General features: G+C 38.0%; 1 protein-coding gene and 1 long non-coding RNA gene across 3 annotated transcripts in view; one reads left to right on the plus strand and one right to left on the minus strand.

The window, feature by feature from the left end:
- Nucleotides 1-27,703, minus strand: part of LOC134792043 (uncharacterized) — a 314,893-nt gene that overhangs the window by 262,561 nt on the left and 24,629 nt on the right. The gene's annotated exons all lie outside the window — the stretch shown is intronic.
- The window catches only part of LOC134791997 (moesin/ezrin/radixin homolog 1), a 91,109-nt gene that overhangs the window by 23,719 nt on the left and 39,687 nt on the right, over nt 1-27,703 (plus strand). For both annotated transcript variants that reach the window (XM_063763110.1, XM_063763109.1), the window contains one exon: nt 1,393-1,572. In XM_063763110.1, coding sequence (XP_063619180.1) covers nt 1,393-1,572 — 180 coding nt within the window. The remainder of the gene's footprint in view (nt 1-1,392; nt 1,573-27,703) is intronic.

The following is a 27,703-nucleotide window of genomic DNA, read 5'->3' on the forward strand; positions in this document are numbered from 1 at the left end:
ACGCGGCGCCTAATGCATTCACACTTCGCTTTAGAAACAGAAATAGCCAGTCCATATTTCACGTTGGTACTTCCTGACATACATCAACTGTGTTAATGTTTTCCTAGGTAATTCTATGTCTTTTAGGACTGTTCTAAGAAAACTTATTTATCAATTGCTTAATTTTATAGTCTTGTAGCGTTACAAAATACATTCTCTTTAAATAGACACATGGTTTGGTAACAGATGTTGAAAAATAGGAAACATGCCAATCACAAATTCACCCACAGATTTTGGCAACTTTTCCTTTCACTTTTAATTATAAAATCCACTTTTAATTAGACTCTGCTCTCCTTCGTAAATTTATGTCCTGGAATGGTGCCGAGTAGGGATGTCACTATGTTGAAAATGGCTATTATTTTGACAAAAATAGCCAATGTCGTCTTTGTCGTTTCTATAAGTTTGTTCTCAGCTCATCTCAAAAAGGTCAAAGATCTCACAAGTCCAGTCACGTAGCTAACACTTTCCATAGACCTCCTTATTTTATCGTCGTTTTCTAGTCTTGACCGTGTATGTCGGCACTCTCGATATCTTCAAAGTGGGACGAGTAATTAAATCGAACAACATTTATCTTCAATGGATTTCGAATAGTATTTACTTCAATTCCAATAGATGCTAGTAAAAGCAACGCTTTTTAAAATAATGTTCAACATTACATGAAGTCTGTACAATTTGTAAACTAATTGTCGTTGTTGTGAATTGTCATGCGGTTCGTAAATATAATTACATCATACCTTGAGAAACTAAACAGTGCTAACTTACCATACTTATACCAAAAAGAATAGATAGTATAGAGGGGTCCTGTCATTGTAAATTTTGTAGTCACTGTAAATTTACTGCCATCTATCGACACACGACTAAAACTCAAAATGAAAACGTATAAAGTTATCAAAAAATTTAAATATATGGATAAATAATTTTATTATTTTTATATCATTTTGATCCATGTTCATTCGCTGATATCTATGTGTTAAAATTGTTAAATATGAAACGGTGTCGTCACGCCATCTAGCCGAGGATAGGCTAAAGGTGTGTGCGGCATCTATTCGAGAATGACTTTTACTTGAATTCCGAGGCACGTTTTTTCCTTAGACTTTATTCGTCTTATACGAAGTTACATATGTCTTTGCTTATACTAAATCAAGCACAATCACCGGCCTGTCAAATCTACTTCAAATGAAACAATTGAGAAATTATTTGCTTTGTGCTGAATTCAATCCCCTGACATAAATCTACGACTAATTACCCCTTAGCCCCCTTATAGCAATTTCCTGTTTCCTGGTCCAAGTAGAATAACAAATAACAATGATAATACTGATTATTGTGATGATGCTAATGGCAGTGTTATTGCAGATGAACGTCCGCGTGACGACGATGGACGCGGAGCTGGAGTTCGCGATCCAGCAGACGACGACCGGCAAGCAGCTTTTCGACCAGGTGGTCAAGACCATCGGCCTCCGCGAGGTCTGGTTCTTCGGCCTGCAGTATACCGACTCCAAGGGAGATCTGACCTGGATCAAGCTGTATAAGAAGGTTAGTTCACAAATCAATGTCCACGAATCTATTAAGGTCTATTGTAGCCAGGATGGAATAGCACAAGTAACGACAACCAGGTCATGCATGATCAGCATGATACATGTACAAACAGCAACACTCCTAACTGTACACCAGTGGACCTTATTACAAAAGGTATAAGGTCCACCATGTACAGTGAACAGTGTGGGCGATGGTATATAGTTAGATTTTTTATAGGTGCCTAAAATATTACTTAAGAGTTTTTCATTACATTCGGACATGTAAAAAAATCCATCCAAGACCATTATTTAAAATTGCAAATATCAAGAGATAAATGTTTTTCGGCACGTATCAAAATGTTACGTGTTCTTGTGCCAGGCCTACTGGCAAAATATTTAGTGCAAAAATTATGCAAAACTGCAAACATTCCTCGACTTTTTCCTTAGCCAGCAATTAAGAGCTTATACGTCGGCGGTTAGCATAGTTTCTAGTCTATTTACACTTCGTGTTTACGTTTTAAGATGTACTTTTTAATGTTTCTTATATATTTCTGATTGCTTTCACGATCTAGCCTATGTATGGAAGCATATGCTTTTTTATACTTTTCTTTCAGATTTAAATAAGTTTATGTAATTAAGAAATGCAAGAAAATCTAATTGCATTGCATAATGTAATGATGAATGTCGATAATTTTGTTAAATCATGTGTTGTAAACACTATTTTATTATCTTATTTAATTCTTAGAAATCAATACGCACACCGATTAAAAGAATTTTTATCGGATAGGAGTGATAGAAAATATGCTCATGATTAGTCATGAATCATGATACTCATTAAATTTATCGTTACCGTATTGGTAACGAATCATTAATTTTCTGCATAGTCGGTCTCTTTGACTGAGGCATATATTAATTTATAAGTGTCATAAATTCTCGATAAGATAAATATCCCAGTTAATCATGTCTCTTGCGTTAAACTTAAATTTCATATTCTAAAAAAATATTATTCTCAGGACAAGCGGAATACCTTTTTTGTATAAGAAAGATCAAGATGATAGGTACTCCAGAAATAAACATCATACCATATGACCAAATCTTTTTTCGGTGTATCAAACATTCCGTTCTATGTAACGTGATGTATCAAGAAATATTTCAGAAAGTGTTTTTTATAAATATTGAAAACGCGAAGATCATAATAGATTATTAATTAGTACTGTCTCTAAAATATACGACTATCTAAGATACTATTCACTTTTACGAGAACGTATACGCTCGTCCAATCCCGATAGTATACCAGCGATTCAACAGCGCCGCGCAAAAACAGCAACACATTAGTGCGAGTAGCCAACCGTACAGTATATTTCAAGCGGACCTCGACGAAGTTCAAGTTTGTTTTGCACCAATTTGCTCGTTTATGAGCTGAGTGTGCTCGCTTGATTTACGAGCAATTCCTTTTATACCACAACAAACCACAATACTTCTTATTACCTCACCTTAAAGATTATTACTCTTTGTTCGACTGTCGCTTCGTCTTTCAGTACCAAATGTATACGTTCCACTCTCACTTTGATCTGCACGCTATAAATTTGCCAATTTGTGAAAGCAACTGCTATTAATGGTTTTGAGACCTCGGGGTGATGAACACCCTTGCAACATCAACCGTTTTATATATTCTACTCGTCAGTATCCTGCAATTCCTGCATCGCAATTTACTTCTTACATTTTTCCATTAGAAGTTCATATCAAGAATCGCTCTATAGCAAGTTGTTCCAATGCTTATTATTTAGAAAGTAGCCAAAGTAGAGGCGTATTTAAATCGCTTCGCCCACTGTAAAATTATTCAAGTGTATGCGAATTGTAAAGTACCTACGATTCATAGTAGGTGTATAAAGTACCTTGGTGCTTCTGTTTTAAATATCACTTATTACAATTTCTGAATAAATTCAGTCAACAAATTTTGGTAGTTCAAAATTGCAAATTCGGAATGTTTGGAATTATCTTAATCCGAAAGCGATATGCTAATTTTAGAATGAGCAATGACGATATGTAACTTAAGTAAGACAAGAACTGAAATAATTAAATAAGCATAATCGGAACGGACGTCATTAATCGGCTTACCTTTAAATCATCCTAATGACGGATGCACTTTGGTTGATGCGCCAGTATAAATATTTCTGCTCCCTGAGTCATACAAGAACGGAGAATCGAACGTATTCCAAGTGCAACGTACGGTTTTCCTTGTAAATCGTTATATTGATAATCGATCAAATCAGTTATTAAATCATTACTATTTCATAACGAATGTTATAACGAATAAATGCATTCTGATTCTGATTCTGATTCATCATGTTAATATGAAATTATGAAGTTATGGAGATATTACGGTTGTTATTGAAACCATAAAAACACATCAATATAGGTATAAAGTTACACATATTACCCGCGACAAAATAAATTGACCAACACAAAATATCCCAATACCAAAAAATGAAATGGTTTTCCTCCGAACCGACATTGACCCAATGAGCAATGCCGACGTGTCTCCCGCGCATGTTTATGCCATTCGTACTTATCAATGGGATTGAGGACAGCCAGTTTCGGTGCAGGTGCTGACGAATTTCTTTTTCCCCAAACCTGTTCTGCTCTGGTATGCCACTGATCTCTATGAGGTTAAGCCGCTTTTAAAAGCTTTACTCGAGATGTTAAATTTTGGGCCCCTTATTAATAAAACAGAAAACCTTAAATTTTGTCTCTTTCTAACAAACACAAATGCCAAAATGACAAAGAGGGACAAACGAATACAACAGCTTGTTAGCTTTGACTGACGTTTTAAGTATGTTCAAAGCAGCCTTTTTTATTGGTCGGTTTCGACGTGAAAACCTGGTAACTAGAAATGCTTGAGTTTGGCTGATTGATTGCATAAGTATGAGTGTAGTATTTCATAAGTAAATTAAAATTTAATGCAGTGTGCCAGAGAAATAGTCATACAAACAAACAAACGTACAAAATTTAGCCTTCATTTTTCGTCAGTCAGGTTAAGACATTGAATTGGCGACCTGAATTCTTGAAGCTTAAATGATACACAATCCTTCAAAGAAACAAGTCGAATTTAATGCCGGTTTGACGCTTCTTACCTTCCAAAACATGATAATTCCAGTTTACGTTCCTTATTCAAGGCACTCTAGACTTCGGTCCAAAAGTCTTCACGGTTTCGAAACCGGATTTAGGAGTGTTTCTTTATCACTCATTAGTTTACATGTCTGAGATAAGATTCCTCGCACGTAGTTAAGTATATTTAATTGTGAAATTTCTTCATTTACACATTGATGTTGCTTTTATAATCTAGCAAACGAATTTGTTAGTAGAAAAAGGCGCAATTCAAAATTAAGTGTAGGAGATCAACCATCGCACCTACATTTTTCAAATATGCGCCAATTTGGTTTGTCAGACTATAGTGCAAACATCTTATTTCTTATTGCAAAATTGGCGAAAGAGAAATAGCTTTTATAACAAAGAATAGTTTATTTTCATTGTCGTAGTCATAAAAGTTGTTGCTTATCTTGATTCTTTGTAGACTATTCCTTAGATGTATTGTTTTATCGCCAACTAAAATCTTAAATTAACAATCCTCTTCACCCGGAAAGTAATAGAGTATCTGATTCACTCATTGTTTACTTTAGCAATCTCGGTCGTAAATCTGATGCTCGTGTTTTTGTCCCAAGGCCGTCAGTAAACTGCACATTTTAGAAACTGAGCACGCGAACAATAAGTAAGACACTTGACGACAGATGATGCTGTCTCTATTTCTATTGTTGATAATAAAAAAAGGCAGAATATGGATTGTTAGAAGTGATAATTTCGTTTGGTAACACGACGTCATTTATTTCAATGATATAATTTTGCGCTTAAAATAAATAGTAGTCGATGATGCAACCAAAATCAAAATGTTGACTTTACATTTTAATTTAAACATGATCAAGCAACACGCTTTCGTTTTTACGCATCGGGATGAAATCCCCAGTTAGAATCAATTACAAGGTATTAATCGCTACTAATTCTCATGCAGCAGCAATTGAAAGGGATCACAAATGCGATTATTTACTAACACCGGTTGTGTAGTGAAACGACAAGCGTGTTTACGCTCAGCACGTGGACATTTCCTCCGTTGTTTGAAAGCTAGCATTGCGTAGAATAAACAGTGAAATTCAGTTTTTTTTATCATTTCTTCGAATAACGTTACAGGAATAAAAACTTCTTTCACTTCATTTTTGTTTTATTTTGCACGGACATGGCCAGCGTGTTAGTTATTACTTATTATCATTAGTAAAGTAATTTATTAATCTATGTGATTATAATTGCATGACAACTGCATTTTACCCTTTTTTATCTTCATCATATCTTATGTTAACTCTTTATCTTTAAGTGTTTTTATAATTTCGTCCTCAACATAATTAAAGTAATTTATTAATCTACCTATGTCATCATAATCGCATGATAACTGCATTTTACTTTTTTCTATCTTGATTGTATTTTATATTAACTTTTAAAAGCGTTTTTACACATTTGTCCTCAATCAGTATCAAATAGGGAATGCTCCCGGTACTGAGTTTGTATGGCGAGAACCGGGAATTCCCGGTTCCGGTGCTGTATTTGTATAGAAAACCCGTACCGGGAGCACTCCCTAGTGTCAAAGCTTTGGTAATTCTTAATGATAGAAATTACCGATTTCGAGTAAGTATATTTAGGTATCGTATTTTTTTACTCTTGCGACTCTCGTGACATCTACTTCCTTTGACGTCAATAATATCTAACAATTTGAGTATTCGAAGAGCCTCCACCAGTACACAATTTTCTCGGAACAGGTTTTTCTATTGTAAATGCAAATCACATTGCTATTCGCTCGTCTCACACTACGGAATGTGATTATAAAGCGATTAGCGTGATCGATGCGATAGTAGGATAGTACACCGATAATATGATTTACTACTGTTCTCTATAAGTAGTCCTCTAGTATTTTGTGTCGATAACTTTAAGTTTCTTATCTTTTAGTCATAACGTTAGTATCATAATGATATTATTGCTCAGGAATTTAAATTGTTTTATCAATTTCATTATAATTCACATTGAGTGCTTGGATTGTCTTGCAGTATTGCCTTGGCCTTAACAGTCTCATAATATCCATAATACAAATAGCCTACCGTGTACCTTATAATATTCTACCTTGCCATCATTGTATGAATTTACGCATCTTTTATTAGTATCTACTTTAATTCAGAAAAAAGAAAAATAAACCCGTGTTTGTTTAAACTTTAATTTAAAGTAGACGTTCATTGTTATCACTTTAATATTTGACGCAACCACTTACTTATCAGCATCGCTCGCGGAGCATCAGTTTCTCTTTTATCGTCCGACTTAGGTACAGTAAGCAACATAAGTTGCTAAGAATGCTAAGCGGCCGAGGTGTTCAAAATTACCTTGACACGCTCTTATTCTCTTAACAATAAAGTCGCGTCAAGATTATTTTGATCGCCTGGCCTGCTTAGCAATAGCAACTTCTGCTGCTGACTGTACACCGGCGACAAGTTCATACATCAGTTACATAATACCTCGTCCAGTCCAGGCCATGATAATTTGAATGATGGCCTGTTCTGTTGTTGACCGACAGCGTAAATTGTCTCTCAAAAGTTGACTTAAATTTAATGTTCTTCAATATCACCTGCGCCTGAACTCCTCGTGAATATTTTTTATCTTCACCGAGCAGGTAACCAAGTATATCAATTGCATAATCTTCCACTACATGATAATTGTACGTATGTAACGATCCGACGTTACCATGCTGACATTTAGCAGCGTCATGCGGCCTCGCGTGAACACCACAGTAACGCTTACACGACAAGTACGGAGTTTACCGTAGAACAATATTCGATTGCTATCTCTGTCTAGGCTGTGATTAGCCTCTTACTTGCAACTTTACTTCATTCACTAATTATAAATCTGCATTGCTTTACCTGGTCAATAATTAACTTGTGTAGCTGCACGTTGAAAAATCATGTCGATCAAACCAGGAATTACTTAACCTGACGTTAAAATACAAACAATATTTCAGGAAGTAATAAAAAAGGTTTAAACACAAAGCTAATAATATAACCTAGCTAGATAAAATAACGATGAACAGTCACTATATTACGCATAATGCAAAAATGCATCAAATAATTTCAATGACGTAATCGCTTCGTTATCAACGTCTAGGTCTTACTCACTTGTTTATAATGTTAGTTACTTGCATTTGCCTATTTCACACTATCGTTTGATAGTATTCACGATTTTACATAACCTGAACGGGTGAGATAAAACCAACAATGAATCGATATGACTTTTTAGTACAATTTCTATTACCTTTATTGAAGTTGCATACATTAATTTGCTCGCTTCAAATGCCAAGTGTGATTCCATAAACCAGGGGTCTCCAAACTTTTCGCGCGGGCCACGGCACACAGCATTTCGGCGGGGGGGGGGGGGGGATCTGGTTGCTGCTGTTAGGGCTGAACACCTGGGAACACCTGGAGCCTGGCTCCCGCGGGCCGGATTGGACCGCTGTCGGCGGGCCGGATTGGAACGCTTTGGGCCGGGGTTTGGAGAGCCCTGCGATAGACAAATCCGAGTGAAAGTAAATATTCCAAGTACGCTATAGTAAGTATAGCTGTATAGTACTGACTCAGACTATTTCCGCCGTGACTAAAACGCTGTTTATGGCATCGCGGGAATTATGGCATCTTAATTGCCGACTCGTTTCATCATCTTTATTAACATAACTACTATTTTGCAAGGAGTGAATACTTTGAGAAGAGAGACCGCAATAACTGCGGTATTGTTGTGATCTATCAATTGCCTGCAATATCAATTTGAACTCGATTCCTTTAAACTTTTCGTTACAAAGAGACGAAACTCCTTATTCATATAACTTAGCAATCAAAAGCATGTTCTTGGACGTATATTCGCCATATTTCAAATGTCTTACTTATTCTTACAGAACGTTTCACCAAAACTAGTATGGAATGATTTTTACAGCATTTTGAGTATGTATTTTAACGAATCACTATGGTTATATTTTGTCAATAATAAAAGCGTAAATGCAAGAAATATTCTGATGCTTATCATAATGTGGTAATAAAAGATTTGAAATTTCTATCCATTCAAAATTGTTCAAGACTTGTAGTTATGTAATAGGCAGTCAATCAAATAGATGTTTCACCTTCATGCTCGTTTGGTTTTGTCACTTTGAACCTAGCAAGGTGATCTCGCGTAAGACAAATTTGAATAAATTATCATCTAGTTTCTTACTTCTCGACGACATTGAGTACAGAATCTTGAACACACTTTGAAAATACAGCCAATTAAACTATAAGTTTTTTCGTAACATTCTTAATATTTCCTTATTTGTTGTTTTTTTATTTTTAAAGACCTAATCCTGATTGATCGTGAGAAGATGAACAATTCCTCAGTGATCACGTCATCAAAATGTCTGCCATTTTGCTTGATATTTAGAAGTTCTAAAAGGGTCCGGTTTTATGTAAATTTGTATAGGTCATCATAGCAAGTAATGCACATCGCACGTTCACACGTTCCGTACCTCTTACATTTTTTAACAATTTTTTTTCCTCATTTCGGTATTTGCTTGATCAGTAGTTTCGGAGTAAAATGCAGTGACAGACGAACATACAGACAGAGAGACAGACGCAAGAGTGATGCTATATGGGTTCTCTTTTTTTCCTTTTGTGGTACGAAACCCTAAAAAGTAAGGTATTTTTAACTATCTCAGATTCCAATACTTTATTTCAATTCGAAAGTGCGATGTGTAAGTAATAAACAGCAAGCATTTTAAACGTTATGCAAACAAAGATCATTTCTTTCATCATTGCACCTGTAGGGAATGCCAAAGGCATTTCGTAATAGATCTCAAGCATGATTCGCATATTTGTAATTTCGTTTCTGTTTATCCAGTCGGCTACATCTTCTCAATGGACGTAAAATGTCACGGTCGAATGCGTTATAGGCGCGAGGCGCGTCTGATAGGCTTTAAAGTGTGATACTAATGTGATATCAATCTCAGTGCCTGCCGTTCACAAGTTTCACAACACATGAGTGCGAGCTGGACAGACAGATGACGATATTAGATTGGCATCATATTTTTAAAATCTGAGTATTCTATTGTGTTTATAGTCGTTTTCAGTACATGTTTTATGCGATCTTAAAATACATGTATAGGTTGATGCTCCTTAAATAGGTTGTAATGGCGTTTTTATGTCGATTAATGGATAGCCGCTGTACACGCATGTAAGTCAAAATATGTTTCATAACATTTCTGTTAAGTTTATCGATTAATTGTTCAAATTCCTTTATATAAATCTGCTCAATATATTAATTATACAACTTATTAACACATAGCACACGCATCTGACTATTTAGATATGTATTTATTGGCGGTGTCTTCACTGACTTCATAATCTCATAAATATTGTTGTTTATCCATGTATACACCCACATTACAAATTACAATAAAAATATAATTAAATTAGTCATTGCTTTTATGTGCATTTGTTTCATCTGTGATTGCCATCTTCATTAGTCTATAATAATGTTCTTTTTAGGGTTCCGTACCCAAAGGGTAAAACGGGACCCTATTACTAAGACTTCGCTGTCCGTCCGTCCGTCCGTCCGTCCGTCCGTCCGTCTGTCACCAGGCTGTATCTCACGAACCGTGATAGCTAGACAGTTGAAATTTTCACAGATGATGTATTTCTGTTGCCGCTATAACAACAAATACTAAAAACAGAATAAAATAAAGATTTAAATGGGGCTCCCATACAACAAACGTGATTTTTGACCAAAGTTAAGCAACGTCGGGAGTGGTCAGTATTTGGATGGGTGACCGTTTATTTTTTGCTTTTTTATTTGTTTTTTTTTTTTGCATTATAGTACGGAACCCTTCGTGCGCGAGTCCGACTCGCACTTGCCCGGTTTTTACTAATTATGATTAAATTTATTTCAGAGATAAAATACATTAATATATATTATTTAAAAATAATACATAATTAATACCTTAAAACCTAAAGGGACTAAAACTAAACTAACTAACACTACTACTAAATATAATGTTCTTATTATTATGATAATGTAGTATATACAGTTAATGGTTACATGGTATTTAATTCCGTTGATATATTTAATATACATACGTGCCTGTTTTAATAGCCCCTCTAACATCATCCTCTTGAAATAAATATTACCCGCTATTCCTTCTGACTCACATTTGCCGCATTGTAGCTACCAAGTTAAGTTTTTCTTGCAAATTCCAAGTACGGTAGTGTTTATTTTAACAAATTGTCATGTCTGGCCCACATGGTGGTGAGATCATAATTTTAGGTTTTGCTCGAATAATCTAATGTCAATGGCTTCTTATTCTTTCTTTACCTCATCTATATCGCTTTACTTACTTAGTCTTGATATACGAGTATACTTCAGCCAATTGAAGAGCCATTTACATCTCATTTACTCTCTCCACCATCCGTGTAAATGTCCTCTTATTTTGTATTAATAACTTAGTCTTAATTATAAACAGCTCATATATTGCGTAATGGTACCATTCTACTCCATGAACGGTTACAAGTAGTGTCGTTTTGCCCATTCGCGGCTTAGTCCGGTACTAAACGACTTTCCTCGTTTCCATCGAGGAAATTGGTACCGGTCTAGGAGAAAACTTAGGAAATGCTATTTTATCTTCCGGATTTTTTCAATTTACCTTGTCTGTGACGTCAACTGAAATGATAATAGAGATTATCTGACGCTATCTGTAGCGTTATTTTAATTATACTCTGGATCACTAGGATAAACATTTTCATCGATTCTGATGACCGTAATGTAAAGCTGTAGTGCCTCTCGCATTTTTTGTGTAAATTCTGACAATATAATGAAATTAGGTTCAGAGAGCATCTATCAGCATTCAATAACAGTATCTATATTGAAAATTCTTTCAAACAGCCAGGCGAAATTAAATCTTATTCCAATGTATGCCAGCTATGATTGAACCTGTCTTTGTTATTTATCAATAGTAAAGCAATCAGTTCACCTTAGGATTTCACACACCAGTGTCATAAGTCGGCCGCGCGGTTTTTGCGCGCGGGCTCGATCTCATTAGCGGCTGGAATGTAGGTTTTTGTCGCGATAATTACGAGCGGTTGGTGTATGAACAGTATTTTATTAGACGATTTACTGGCGTTGGAATTACAAAGTAGTCAGTCAAAAAGGAAGAGTACATCTATGTGTAGGTATGTGTACAATGATGCAATAGAAGCAAAATCATCAAACATCCACAAGTAAATGTTTCTGATTTTGCTTCTATATTACTCATTTCCTTTTTTTCTCGCTGTCAGATAAAATTGTAGTTCCATTTTCAAGTAACCGAATCGTTAGGGTGAATTATTATTATGCAATGTAAGATGCTCTGTTGTGTTGTATTCTAAAGCATTTAGTAAAAGCTGCTTCCACTTTGATTGATCTCTAAGGTGTGAGAAAATATTTTATTACAATACTTGTATATCATAGTCACTGAATTTAAAGTACTGATAGCAATAATCTGTCTAAGCCTGGCCCCGATACCTGTCGCTGACGCGTCGTTGCGTCACGTACACTATGCATGGTTATCTCTACCGCGTTGTGGAATGCGACTGTAGATTAAATATCAACACTAAATCCTGGATCCGGTCCTGAGGGTAGACCGCGAAAATAGATAATATAAATTTCATTTTTCCCGGTAGGCCCTCCGTAGTAAAATCACTAATCTGTAACAAGAAAGAGGAGAAGAGAAAATGAAAACTGAAATTATCAGATCTTTCGGACTTAAATCGCGTTAAAGATCCGTGATAATGGTAAATTAATGGTCTTGAATTGTATTTCAATGATTTATCTGTAGCTTATCAAGCAAGAACAGCCCATTAACAAGTAAAAAATGAATCAAACAAAGTAAATGAACGTTGTGCGAGAGTTGCAAGATAATGATTGTACCTCAATTGGTTTTTCCCGTTCTAATTCTCACTACACTCGCACTTAACTTGTAGATCATTAACCCAAATATTAATGAGATCCAGTTTCCATTTTTACTTTATTTTTGGAATCAGTCTGCCAAAGACATAATTATCCGCTAGCTAATGGCTATTACCGACCTAGTTTAAAGCACTCAATGGCTTCAACTACTGTTTACGTATGTTTACAATTTATCATTTCAATAACAGCTTAAGTAACTGTATTTTCTATACTCATTTTGCTGTTTTTACCCATTGAAAGTATTTTTAATGCTGGTGTCCTCAAGTGCCCTCAATTACTTTATTTATTTATTTATTTGAAAACGTAATATATATACAGCATTACAGTCGAAATCAAATCACTGTACACATCAGATTATAGAATACGTAATGTATTTACACAATTTAGAAAAATCAGATCACAATCAACTTTCGTCCATCATCTCAATTCTCAATGTGCGCGGGGCTTCACCTCGAAGATCGGCTACGTCAGCCATCTTCGGGTGCACGAGCGCCGAGCAAACTAGGAGTCGAAGTGGTCGCCATTGCCGAAATCGGCAAGAAGGATCATCATCATCATATATTTTAAACATTACAGTAACGTTTCCCTCATCGTCTTATCCCCCACTGCTGAGCAATTGAGCATAGGTCTTTCTTCGAATACGTCACTTGTCCCGGTAAGATAATCTTTTCCAGAAGTGAGCCAGCAAATGCAATTTCAAATCTAATTTGGCATTCGTTACGTTATTTAGCTTTTTATTCCGATTTCACTTGAATTCACATCTCGCCAAAAACAAAAGAGCGAGTGAGAAAGTTATTACCATAATGCGATGGCGTGGTGACCATAGAACCACTATTTGCCTAGTCTGTGATATTTGAACGACCCAAACTAGAAAATAACTTTAGTTTGCTTCGAAGAAAAGCAAATCAATACTTTACTACATGCGTTTGAAATGACACCAAATAGACGTAATCTTTACGCGTTAAGTCGGAATTTAGGACGGATTTGATTAAAGCCGATGTCAGACATCGAGCCAATAGGTTTTAATCTCCAAAGGACTCAAGTCAAACTCAAAAAGCATTTTTAAACAGACCACGCCAACGCACCTACTTAGCGCATGAAAAATATTGTGGTATAATTTTAAAATTCCACGGGGATGGAGCATACTAACCTCGTAAAGCCCACTATACAAAATTTCCCAGTTTTTATTTAGATCCTTGTTATATAGTACATTAGGGTGACTTTCGTTTGTTTTAGAAAAATATGAAACAAAAGAAATGCTACTTTATTTCGTCTTCAAAAGGTTCGAATTAGATTGAAACAGAGTGTACATTGTAATGCACATTGGGTCTTACGAGGTTAACCTTCTTCACCTATTCCCATAAAAAACCGGACAGATGCGAGCCGGACTCGCGCACGTAGGGTTCCGTACCATTACACAAGTAACGGCAATAAAATCTCGTTTGTTGTATTTGTTGTTATAGCAGCAACAGAAATACATCATCTCTGAAAACTTCAACTGTTCAACTCAAACAGACAGACAAACCTGGTGACAGACAGACAGACAGACGGACGGACGGACAGTGGAGTCTTAGTAATACCGTTTTTACCCTTTTGGGTACGGAACCCTAAAAAGTAGCCCAGTCAAGGACGCGAGGTCGCCGGTGTGGGAACGGGGTCAGCGGGCGCGGCGTCGCGGCTCGCTGCCCGCGCTTCTGCCGAAACCCGACAAGTGTTGATGGCGAATCAGACGTTGGAACTATAGATGACGGGTGTCTACATTAATGAGAACTAGTAACATGACTAGTATATTACAGTTACGAGCAATGTTTGCTTTTGCACCGGCTTGGCACTTTTAGCAGTGACAATGTACGACCGCGCCATATTTCAGGTTCAACACGTATTTTAATTGCCAGACGAATTAGATTTTACTTATTCTCTTTAATTAACATTACATTCTCTTATCGGTGCTATATCTTCCAGTCTGACTCATTGATAAGATTCAGTAACCACGAAAACGCACGTATAAGATTCAAGGCACACTATCACAAAGACGTCAAATCATCTAACTGCAGTGCCAGATGGCCTCACAACACCCTGGACTGGTTTGGCCAACGATCCTTCAACGTCGACCAAGCGTCATAGCTCACAATGATCGCTCGCTGCCAAATCGCGATCATAAACTGCCCATGACGTCAGTCTGCGTCATCCTCAACAATAGGACGTCCATAACAACCAAAACGGACGTCAGTTTGAAATACCATGACCGTCTAGTCTGCTATTCTGATTGCAATACGAGGTGGACATTCCGACCAACCAATATCACTGTATTTATGACCTTAAAAATCTTAAAACCCGTGAACGATACACTTATCTGGTACCTGAACGAACGACTCAAATTGTCAACAGGGGTCCGGTGAAAGTGCGTCGTCTGGACGCGACCTTGCTGACCCCCTTCCACGGATATCCCCCATCGGCCTTGCTCAACCAGTTCTTATCTTACTTAACTCCTAAACGCGATCATATCTCGTTTATAGCTTGATTAGCCCTCAGATAAATACTGGGAAATAAGGACTACAGATTTTCCAACGCGTGCAGACTTTAATGATTAATTATCTTTAATGATGCCGTGAAGAGAAGGGCGAAGTACGAACTGGGACGAGAGAGAAGGCCGTAGGTGGTCTCTGTCTGAAGAGAAATGTCTCAGACTTTGCAGGTTTCACCCATGTTTGATGTAATCACGTACGCAACGGAATTCGCGTATCAGCACATGCCTGCACATCTTGCAAGTGCTAATAGATGATAATACTCCTCTCTTGCTAATTTGGTTAGTGTAGCTATTTCCTGACACAGGCCATATTTGATGCAAATTTCGAACAAAGCCAATTAGCTTTCTGAGAGATAAATCTTGGTTCCCTAAGTTTTGCTAATTTGGTTAATGATTTCCCTGTGTACGGTTCAAAGGCAGGATGTGAACGAAGAATTCTCAAGGAAAGCACTTGAGGAGCATTTCACGAAATTGTCTACCGCCGCTGTCTCATACAAAACGCGAATTTTCTGAAGATTTGCAGGTACAGGAGATTTTTTTCTGTCACAATGGATATGTAAAATACTCAGTAAAATAATCATCCACTTGAAACGTTGAAAAAATGTAGATACTCGTAATATACGTAATAAAATCCGTTTGTACGGGACAGCTCATGGAATGCCCTTTAATTTTATTTGGCTGTAAGATCCTGTTCCACGGAAATTACGAAAAAAGGCACCGAAATAAATACTTTCCTATGTAGAAAGATATTCAATGAATCTACGTTTAGTTCTGCAATAAGCACGTAATGAAGTATTTTGCCGGAAATCGCGAAGAAAATCCGTAACTTCCTTACATTCTTCGACTATCCCACCGAATTGCCGTTCGATTGCAATAACAGACCACGCAATGATATGTATCTGTCATAAATGACAGTGAAAAGCTGCGAAGCTGCTTCATACATTCCTTGGGCTATCTTTTCGAATCCGAACTAGGTTAATTTGATAACATAAACTTCTTTCAAATTTAAACTAATAGATAAATCATAAATTAACTATACAGCCTTGTTAAGTTGCATAAGTAGAGGACAAAACCCGCAGACTGAAGTATATTCCATTCATAAAGTGGGTATGCACTTTTGCAGCTAGATGTAGGTACAATCAGCGTCAATGGTAGCGGATCAAACAACGCGTCAAATGGAATTCCCTACAGTTCGTTTTCAGTGTCTTCGACAAACATAGAGACAGAGATAAAGGGACCCAAAGATTACCAGTTCCCCGGACGATATGAGCCTGTCAGTTAAACGCAAAACGTGACAGTTCCGAACAAATGACAAGCTGATAACGTCCGGCGAACTGGTAATCTGTGGGCCCCTTTAGTCTAAGAGTTAAGCTATTAGAGAATGGTAGATTCAGACGCATAGTCTCATCTGACTGATGCTGACAATGACGTCATTTTACCATTCGATAATTTCCATTGACGGGAACAGCTGACTATCGCGGTCGGGTCGTCGACCGCACTTTCGCCGCTCCCACGGCGGCGTTGCTCAATCTTAGTCACGGGGGCTCTAAGAGTTAGCTGAGACCTGAGACACGAACGTGCAAGGTGCATGCGAAATTGCGAATCTGCAAGGCTTGTAAACCATAACCAAGGGCTATAACCGCGCAAATCAAAGTTCGTCAATTGCGGGCATTTTTCTCTGTCCCTCTAATTACGTCTTAATGAGAGTAAAAGAGAAAAATCCCCGGGATTTGCGAATTTCGGTTTTCGCGGTATGCCCCCAGTAATATATGATCACGCGTTGCGGAATTTCACTGGAACTATTATTTTCATACTAAACTAATCTGTCACCCTATACATGAGAATAACAGCGCCCTCTTGACAATGATCATATGTGACGTTCAACGGAAAAAGGTACCTTATGGCGGCTGGCGCTTACGTCGCATAGCGCAGCAATAATATTGGAGCGGCGTTAATAATTAGCGTAAGCGCCAACCGCCATAATAGGTACCTTTACCCGTGGGACGTCACATATATCACTGGTCAGGCTTTACACGGGTGTTAAGTGTCGGACTAAGCTAACTCTGCAGTCTGCATGGCATTTGCAATGACAAAGTGCAGAATGTAATCATTAATGTTGAACTTTTATTCAAAATATGACGTTTATAATGACACTTTGTTCTATTCAAGTCAGTGCGAAGTTAGTCTAGATTAGACAGACTCTATTTTATCCTGAAGACATATATATATATATATATATATATATATATATATATATATATATATATATATATATATATATAGCGAATAGCGAAAAATATCAGTTGTTCCATAAATCACTATATGATTCGCCAGAGTATACGAAACAGCAATTTATTTTCGAGATTTCGGAGTTCGACTCAAAAAAAAAATTGTCTATAGAGTGCGAACTTCCTAATTACCTTGCTCATATTTATTTATTTATTTATTTAAATTTTATCATCATATATATATATATATATATATATATATGTCTTCAGGATACAATAATGATATATATATATATATATATATATATATATATATATATCATTATTGTATACATATACGTATATATCGTTGTTGTATATATATTTATTTTATCTTCGTATTACATTTATATTTGTACCTATTAATTTTAAGCATCAAGTTTTAGTGTTTTTACATACCCCGCACCAACTATGCTTCTCTGTTTGGCCTAAAGGTTGACTGGTAGAGAATGCCGTGTAGCATTAAGTCCGCCTTTTGTCACTGTATATTTTTTACTGTGCAATAAAATTTAAATAAATAAATAAATAAATATGAGCAAGGTAATTAGGAAGTTCGCACTCTATAGACAATTTTTTTTTTGAGTCGAACTCCGAAATCTCGAAAATAAATTGCTGTTTCGTATACTCTGGCGAATCATATAGTGATTTATGGAACAACTGATATTTTTCGCTACATCTTGGTTGGTACAATAGTAAAAGTTGTTTAATATGACCTACTTATTCACCTCTCAGAGTATGGTTATGTCCATTAAAAATAAGTCCTACGCTAAGTATGTTTAAGTTACTACAATTCTCAGACGGCCTTATTCCGGAGTGTTTGTAAGTCATACAAATCCATTGTTTTCAGCTTATCTGATGATAAACATCAACTTAACCGAACGCCGATAAAGCTTTGCGGTAAGGTACTATATCGCCTTAGATATACTTATATCTTATATAAAATCTTATAAAGAAGTGATAAATCAGCGGCTAAATAAAATACAAGATTGTACGCTCGCGCATTAGCGCATGAACATTCATTCATTTTCATTAGAACATGAGCATTTTAGCGCTCCGCTGCCTGTTTAGCACCTACGGCCATGCCACCTGCATCGATACACACCTGTGCTTAAGAGCGCTATTACATTTCGGCGTTGAGCGAGTTTAGGTATTTTACGCGCTGCGGCAGGCCGTGCGAGCTCAGTATGCCGATCCCTTCTACCACACTCGCACTACAATGATGGATTAAACATTCTTGATCCTTCGCGAAGCATATTGAAATCAACCATAACAACACTAACTGTACTTATCTTTTAAAGTTATAAAACTGTTATTTGGTAAGTACGAAAATACTAAATGCAGTGCAAATGTACATAGGGGCTGTTCATATATTACGTCATCTATTTTTGACGATTTTTGACCCCCCCCCCCCCCCCCCTCAAATCATCCAAAAATCAAGCTTCGGATGAATCTGTTTCCTCCTACGTCATGTTACTATCATCCGATGTCCAGACCCCCCCCCCCCACTCCTCCCATTTGAAACGACGTAATTTATGAATAGCCCCATACTCGTACTTATGAAGGTATATTACTCGAAAGAAATTATAGGCACCTACTCGCTTATTTACATGTTTCGTCATTGCATTTGGTACCTATAGGTTGTAAAGTTTGTATCAACGAGGGTTTAAAAACGAACTGGTACTGAGGATCTGATGATGATTAAGGTGGTCACGGATACCAATCAACCATGTAGTAACATGATTAGGCTCGTTTGATTAGTCTCAACAAGATCTTTGACACTGAAGATACACAGGGTCTGATGATGGAGCTGGAAGGTGGCCACGGGTACCAGTCTATCATGTAACTAAACAACTTCGTGTTTGGGCTCGTTTGATTCGTCTCAACAAGATCTTTGGCACAAGATAATACTCAGGGTGTGATGATGGAGCCGGAAGGTGGTCACCGGTACCAATCAACCATGCAACTAAACCACTTCGTGTTTAGGCTCGTTTGATTCGTCTCAACAAGATCTTTGACACAAGATAGTACTCAGGGTCTGATGATGGAGCCGGCAGGTGGTCACCGGTACCAATCAACCATGCCACTAAACCACTTCGTGTTTAGGCTCGTTTTATTCGTTTCTATAAGATCTTTGACACAAGATAGTACTCAGGGTCTGATGTTGGAGCCGGAAGGTGATCACCGGTACCAATCAACCATGCAACTAAACCACTTCGTGTTTAGGCACGTTTTATTCATCTCAACAAGATCTTTGACACAAGGTAGTACTCAGGGTCTGATGATGGAGCGCGAAGGTGGCGACGGGTACCTGTCTATCATCATCAGCTCCAACATCAGACCCTGAGTAGTATCTTGTATCAAACATCTTATTGCGACGAATCAAACGAGCCCAAACACGAAGTGGTTCAGTTACATGGTAGACTGGTACCCGTGGCCACAGTCCAGCTCCATCATCAGACCCTGAGTACTAACTTGTGTCAAAGATCTTGTTGCGACGAATCGAACGAAGCCAAACACGAAGTGGTGTAGTTGCATGATTGATTGGTACCGGTGACCACCTTCCGGATCCATCATCATACCCTCAGTACTACCTTGTGTCAAAGATCTTGTTGCGACAAATCAAACGAGCCCAAACACGAAGTGGTTCAGTTACATGGTAGACTGGTACCCGTGGCCACAGTCCAGCTCCATCATCAGACCCTGAGTACTAACTTGTGCCAAAGATCTTGTTGCGACGAATCGAACGAAGCCAAACACGAAGTGGTTTAGTTGCATGGTTGATTGGTACAGTCACCTGCAATAATATGTTACACAACGAACGCCGCAAAAATATCTGACACGATCTTATTTGTAGAGCTATAAGAGCGTGTCACAAATTTTTGCTGCCTTCGAAGAGTAACATGTTATGGCGGGTGACTGTACCGGTCACCACCTTCCGGATCCATCATCAGACCCTCAGTACTACCTTGTGTCAAAGATCTTGTTGCGACAAATCAAACGAGCCCAAACACGAAGTGGTTCAGTTACATGGTAGACTGGTACCCGTGGCCACCTTCCAGCTCCATCATCAGGTCCTGAGTACTATCTTGTGTCCAAGGTCTTGTTGAGACGAATCAAACGAGCCTAAACACGAAGTGGTTTAGTTGCATTGTTGATTGGTACTGGTGACCACCTTCCGGCTCCATCATCAGACCCTGAGTACTATCTTAAGTCAAAGATCTTGTTGAGCCGAATCAAACGAGCCCAAACACGAAGTGGTTTAGTTGCATGGTTGATTGGTACCGGTGACCACCTTCCGGCTCCATCATCAGACCCTGAGTACTATCTTGTGTCAAAGATCTTGTTGAGATGAATAAAACGAGCCTAAACACGAAGTGGTTTAGTTGCATGGTTGATTGGTACCGGTGACCACGTTCCGGCTCCATCATCAGACCCTGAGTATTATCTTGTGCCAAAGATCTTGTTGAGACGAATCAAACGAGCCCAAACACGAAGTGGTTTAGTAGCATGGTTGATTGGTACCGGTGACCACCTTCCGGCTCCATCATCAGACCCTGAGTACTATCTTAAGTCAAAGATCTTGTTGAGACGAATAAAACGAGCCTAAACACGAAGTGGTTTAGTTGCATTGTTGATTGGTACTGGTGACCACCTTCCGGCTCCATCATCAGACCCTGAGTACTATCTTAAGTCAAAGATCTTGTTGAGCCGAATCAAACGAGCCCAAACACGAAGTGGTTTAGTTGCATGGTTGATTGGTACCGGTGACCACCTTCCGGCTCCATCATCAGACCCTGAGTACTATCTTGTGTCAAAGATCTTGTTGAGATGAATAAAACGAGCCTAAACACGAAGTGGTTTAGTTGCATGGTTGATTGGTACCGGTGACCACCTTCCGGCTCCATCATCAGACCCTGAGTACTATCTTGAGTCAAATAAATACATATAGAATGTCAGGTCGTTTCAAATATTTTTAATCTTGTCCGGTAGTTTATTAAACTGTACCATTATAAATTATAATACTATAAAAAACAGTGCTAGGATCAAAATCTCTCGTTGCGGTTTACACGCACACAGTATAGCGTTTTACACGGCGCCCGCCGCACACAATGATAAAAAACCTCGTCGTCGCCGTTGAAAATGTGCGGAGCCGACCGACACACGTCCTGCCTCTACAAGCTCTGCCGCGGCACTGAGCTGGCGCAGCGCGCGTCATCGGTAATATAGAGTAGTTTTCAAAAAATTGCCAAAAAATTATAGTAGAATTTTATAAACACTAATGTATACCAACAGTATAAGCAAACGTTGCAGATTGCTTGAGTATGAAAATGACTTCGATATTAAGTAGATTTTCGTAGGAATTGACACTTGTTTCGGAGAGAAAATCGAGTTCGTTTTACTTTGATTTTCTCTTTCTCAAAGGTATGTAGGAAAAATATAGTTTGATATGCCTAAAGTACAGGGTATTAGTAACACAAAATAGCCAGGTTTAGCAGAGTAAAATTCTCAACATTTCCAAATAAGAGCTCGCCATTCAGTGCTTCACGGGGTTTTTCGGAAACGACCATCAGAAAAAAAATCATTACTAATTTAATAAGTCCTTTTTCTAATATTTACAACGATATTTATAAAGATAAGAAGACGCTTTTACTGGAACAAGTACTCATTGTTTCTAATAATGAGCGCAAAGTCCTGAATTTCGTCGACTAGTATCATCAATTTTGCATTATTTCGACTTTTCTTGTAAGAGCGCTCTTAACGCTTACCTTATCCGAACAACTTACGCGGTTATCACAGTGATGCGGATCCGCAAACCGCTCTCTGTACGGTTACCATCAGTTTGTCACTGACATAAACGCCGTCGAGAACGTAATTTACTTTCTATACATCTCGCTCGCACTCGCATATTAGTGCAAACGGGACGTATAGAAAGTAAATTACGTTCTCGACGGCGTTTATGTCAGTGACAAACTGATGGTAACCGTACTGGTGTGTGATGAGCAGACAGCGTTATGCAGCGATTTCCCTCTCGCAACAGAGCGGCATGCATCCAACTTATACCATACCTTAATGGTCACCCCGATATATCGACGCGGAATCGGCAAAATCTGAAAGGAAAAAGCTTTATGTCTGCGCAATATGAGCGAAAAATTCGTCGTTCGGCTCGGCTCGCATCGGCCGGCGTACGCGTCGACGTATTTTTCCCATACATACATTCCACACTCTTCTCTTTCCGCACAGACTCTAGCGATGTCCCAGTCGCCGATGCCACATCGGAGCGGGCGATTCCGCACTAGGGCATGCAATATCAGTCTCGGGAAAGGTTTCAAATTTCCCGGGATTGAGTCAGGACCAGTTCCGAGAAATCCCGGGAAATCGGGAAATTTCGGGAAAATTTCAAAAGTTATTATATAGATCGAAATTATTATAATCAAATGATTAATTAATATTTCTATTAGTTTTTAAACTAAATCAAACTTAACGGTTGATATTTCAACTAAAATATACCTATCTATAATAAATGTGAATATTCAAATTCAGACAATGTTTTCTAACAATCAACTAACTAATACGGCTCAGCGACCCAAAGAGGGTCTTGGCCTCCCGAAACGAAAGTACGCCACTTTTCCCGATCCTGTGCCGTTTCCTGCCAATTATCGGCTTGAAACTGACGCAGATCCGCTTCCACACTGTCTCCCCAGCGGTACCTGGGCCGACCTGCCGGGCGGCCACCAGTCGGTCTTCCCAGGTACGCCCTGTCGGCAGCCCGATCCTCTCCCATTCTTAATAGCTGACCGAACCAGCGAAGTCTGTGGGATTTCGTTTCGCCGATGATATTGGGTCCGGCCACCAACTCCTCGATTTCGACGTTCTTCCGTATCCTCCACGTGCCGTTGTCTCTCTTGATAGGTCCCAGGATCTTACGAAAGATCTTTCTTTCCGCTACCAGGAGCTGACTTTCTTCTTTTTGTGTTAGTGTCCAGGCCTCGCACCCATACATAAGGATTGGTCGGATAACGGCCTTAAATATCCTTAACTTAGTATTTCTGCTGAGAAGCCTGGACACCAACACTTTATGGAGGGCTGCGCTGCATCGCATGGCGTTTTAGATGCGAATATTGATCTCCTGCTCCCTGGTGTTTGTATCGGTAATGGTGCATCCAAGATACCGGAACTTGTCAACTACACGGTAGACGGTACCCCCAACATGGAGACTTCCACGCTGAACTCGTGTATTTTTGTAGCGCTTCATGTGATCATATTCATTTTTTGACTGGTTAATCCTGAGACCTATCCTAGGGCCCCTAGGGGCCTCTCGCTCCAAGACACTGGGTGTCTATACTACTTCTTCGCGGCTTTCCCCTAATAAAGCCAGGTCGTCCGCGTACCCTATCACTTTGTGCTTGCCGCTCAACTCCAGCCCTATGTCCAACGCAAACACTTTTCGGACAACATGTTCAAGGGCTAAGTTGAAAAGCACGGGTGATAAGGCATCTCCCTGCTTTAGACCGGTCATCACTTTGAATTCCTCGGTCAGCTCACCGCCTACCCTGACACGCATCCTACTCTCTTTTGTTGCTGTAGTGATCATGGCTACTAGTTTTCTAGGGATGTTAAAATTTATAAGAATGGCATACAGAGCGTCCCCTATATATGCTGTCATAGGCCTTAGTGAAGTCCACAAACAAAGAGTGAACGGTTTGGGCGTACTCCCACTTCTTCTGCATAATCTCTTTGAGCAAGAAAATCTGGTCCGTCGTGCTGCGGTTTCTGCGGAAACCACATTGGTAATCCCCAAGGATTCTTTCAGAATATGGTTCCAGCCTCTTGAGCAGTACGTTGGACAAAACTTTGTATACTGTATTGAGTAAAGCGATTCCTCGATAGTTTGAGCATCGCATCTCTTTTTTGTGGACTGGACAGATGACACCGACGTTCCATTCGTGTGGCTGTTCCTCTAGGTCCCATATCAAAGCTCTCATTTGCTGGTAATATGAGCGTAAATAACTGATCGCATCTAAACTCTGTCACTTAAACTGGATCTTAATCGGTTACAAATGTAACCAGTCGAAGAAAACGTACTCATATACCATTGCTCTGTTGAACAAATTATTGTTTTAGAAATAAAATATATATGTACAACATAATTTCGGGCTTGTAGCCAATTCGCAATTAGACATAAATCGATATAACATAACATTTATAAATTTCCCGAAATTTCGATATTTCCCGGGAATTTTGTCTCCAGTTCCGGTACTGGATGAAAGTGCCCTTTCCCGGGAATTCTCGGGAAAAATGAGTCTCGGGAATTCCCGGGAGCATGCCCTATTCCGCACCCAATGTGAAGACCGCTTTACCTCAACACCAATTTACTCTTTACACCGCCCATTTATTATAAAATACATGAGCTTTTGAATTTATAAATTATGTATTCAATAAACTAATGTTTAACATCTGATACGCCCGCTAGATAGGTGGTATGAAATGAATGGAACATTCGTCCCACGCGTTACATTCATCAAATAGGCGGTTGTTTGTGCAATAAGAGAGCTATGCTGTTTTTGCTGCGACTACTGATTTTGAATCGAGAGATTTCCGAGCAAGTGAAACATTTTAAATAAGACGGAATTACAAGCTTAGCTAGTGATTCTAATTTAGAATTTTTAGCGTAGCTAAGGATTTAAATGAAATAAATAGATTTTCCCTTGCTGTTCAAATTAGAATAGGTACCTAGTGTACCTACATAAGTTTGTTTTACTTCGCACTATGAAATGAAAAGCTACATGAAGAATAAGTAACTTTTTCTCGATATTTTAATAAATTGATGTTTGCATAGACTTTCGATTTATACATAAAAAGTGTTCAATGTGTTAACTAGGTGTATATGGACTTTTAAATAATAATTTCTAAGACTTAATCATAAGTAACAGTGTAACATAATTATAAGTATGTTCCAAGCCGGAATCCGTAGCGGAGAAGACAGCCCGCTACATTTCCACGGGGGTGAAAAAGTTGGTGTCACCTGAAGAAGATGACGAAGAAGCGGCTTACGATAGGGCTGACGACCTGGTAAGACCAGGAGAAGCTAGTTTACTGACACTGAACCAATGGTAACCCTTATGTCGTTGTCATAAGGTTTACATAAGGGTGAATTAACTATTTCTTTATGTTACCCTGTCCCGTCAGCCAGGCGACAATAGTAGCACAGTATGTTAGAAAAACTCTTGTAAAACGTATTGTCCCTTGCTTGACTGATGACCCATCGTGAAAAGGGCTTATAACTTTGCCATAAAACTAGGATTTAAAGAGTGACCCCGGGGACCGTAACCATGAAAAAAAAAAAGAGTGAAAAAGTTGATCCACCCACATAATTTCACTGTGTCAACAATGTATAGGTAAAAAACTTAGCTAAAACCCCTCTTGCATATACCTAGTTGTGTACAGCGAGCTGCATAAGTGCATACCCACTAAATGAATGAATTCGATTCATTAAATGGTTATGCACTTGCAGCTGTGTGTACAGTTTACAACATTTAAATAAATTACAATGACATTGACAACTGGATGCTGATACGCAATAATTGCAATAAAGTGTCAACCCACATTTTGCAATAAGATGTCAACTCAAAAAATTTGAAGCTTAAAGTTGACATTTTATTGATAACTTAATGTGGGTTGAAACATTTTTGCTAAAACTATTCGTGTTGATGATGGAAAATAATTTGGATTTATCAGACTTATATGTACACTCAGCAGCAGAAGTTGCTAAGCGAGCCAGGTGTTCAAAATGATCTTGACGCGACTTCATTGTTAAGAGAATAAGAGGGTGTCAAGTTAATTTTGAACACCTCGCCCGCTTAGTAACTTCTGCTGCTGACTGTATAAGTACAAACACTTCAAAGTTGCTTAAAAGGTGTGTTCAAGATAAGTTTTTTACCTATACAATCATTTAAATGGGGCCTTAACTGGCTCTAATTTGTAGATTTGTAGAATGTATTACTATGTGCTGTGAAGCTAAAAATGTCTGCGTATGATGTCATACAGAGATAAGATTTATCTCGGCACGTCAGAGTAGTTGTAATCTTGTGTAAGTTGTAGGTATGCTAGTTTTATTTAATTAAATAATACGCTAATTTACCTTACTGTATACTATTATTAGTATTTTGACGTTATTAACATTCATCTCTGTGAGCAAAGGAGATAAGGATATACCTAAGAGATGTAAATTTGTATTGCTTGGGTTTGTCATAAATTGTCTCGTCTAGGGTAAAATTAATGCTACCGAGAATATCGATTATTGAATTTTTGAAATTAATATTATACAATTAATTGTATTATTGGACGAATTGGCACCATGTTTATTCTCAAGACTAAAGTATGTTTCCTTAAAATAGGAGTGTACAGATTTTAACGTTATAGTTCCAACTTGGTAGTTGCAGGGAATCATAAACTAGTGACCACTTACCATCAAGAGGTCTGTATGCTTGTTTGTCTCATATCAGAAACGCTCACAATTTTATTGAGACACCAGGGCTTGGCCCTCTTTTCCTGTTTTCTGTCGCAAGACATTCAAATTGCAGAAAATTTGGACGGAATCCAGCAGCGTTTGTTGCGAAAACTTACAAATAAAATAGTTATTACATCATGCAGTCACGCCATCTTATCACTGCCATCTTCTTTCAAAGTCATTGATCTACTATCGTTGTAGACGAATTATATTAAATTTGTAGCAAAAAAGAAATTTATCGGGTGGACTCAAAAAAAAATTCATCCCGCGGGCTCATTGTTATTATAGATTTATTCAAATAACAAAGGGGCTTAAATGACATAGGTATTAAATATAAACTAACTTATTAAAATAAACTAAAACTACAAACAAATTAAAATTAATACTAAAATAAAAGAAACCTACCTATACCTCATTGTTATTAACGCTATAAATATATTATAAATGCAAATCAAGATCGTCTTTAGCTAAAGCCGACAATATGGCACCTTTTACTTGAATACGTCACATCTACAGAATACCATTCGTGTTGACGTTGCTGGAATATACCTATCATTAGTTTATCATTATCACTTATTTCGGTATAATACACTGCTCCTGACATAGATTTGGCCTGTACCAAAATTTTGACCATTATGGTTCTTGTATGTCCTTATTTTTAAATTAAATGAAATATAATATGTTGCCTATCCTTTTGACCTACACGTCCATTTGATCGCTATAAATAATAATTGGAAAGAATGACGTA

This window comes from Cydia splendana, chromosome 7 (assembly GCF_910591565.1).
Source record: "Cydia splendana chromosome 7, ilCydSple1.2, whole genome shotgun sequence".
NCBI classification, from domain to species: domain Eukaryota; kingdom Metazoa; phylum Arthropoda; class Insecta; order Lepidoptera; family Tortricidae; genus Cydia; species Cydia splendana.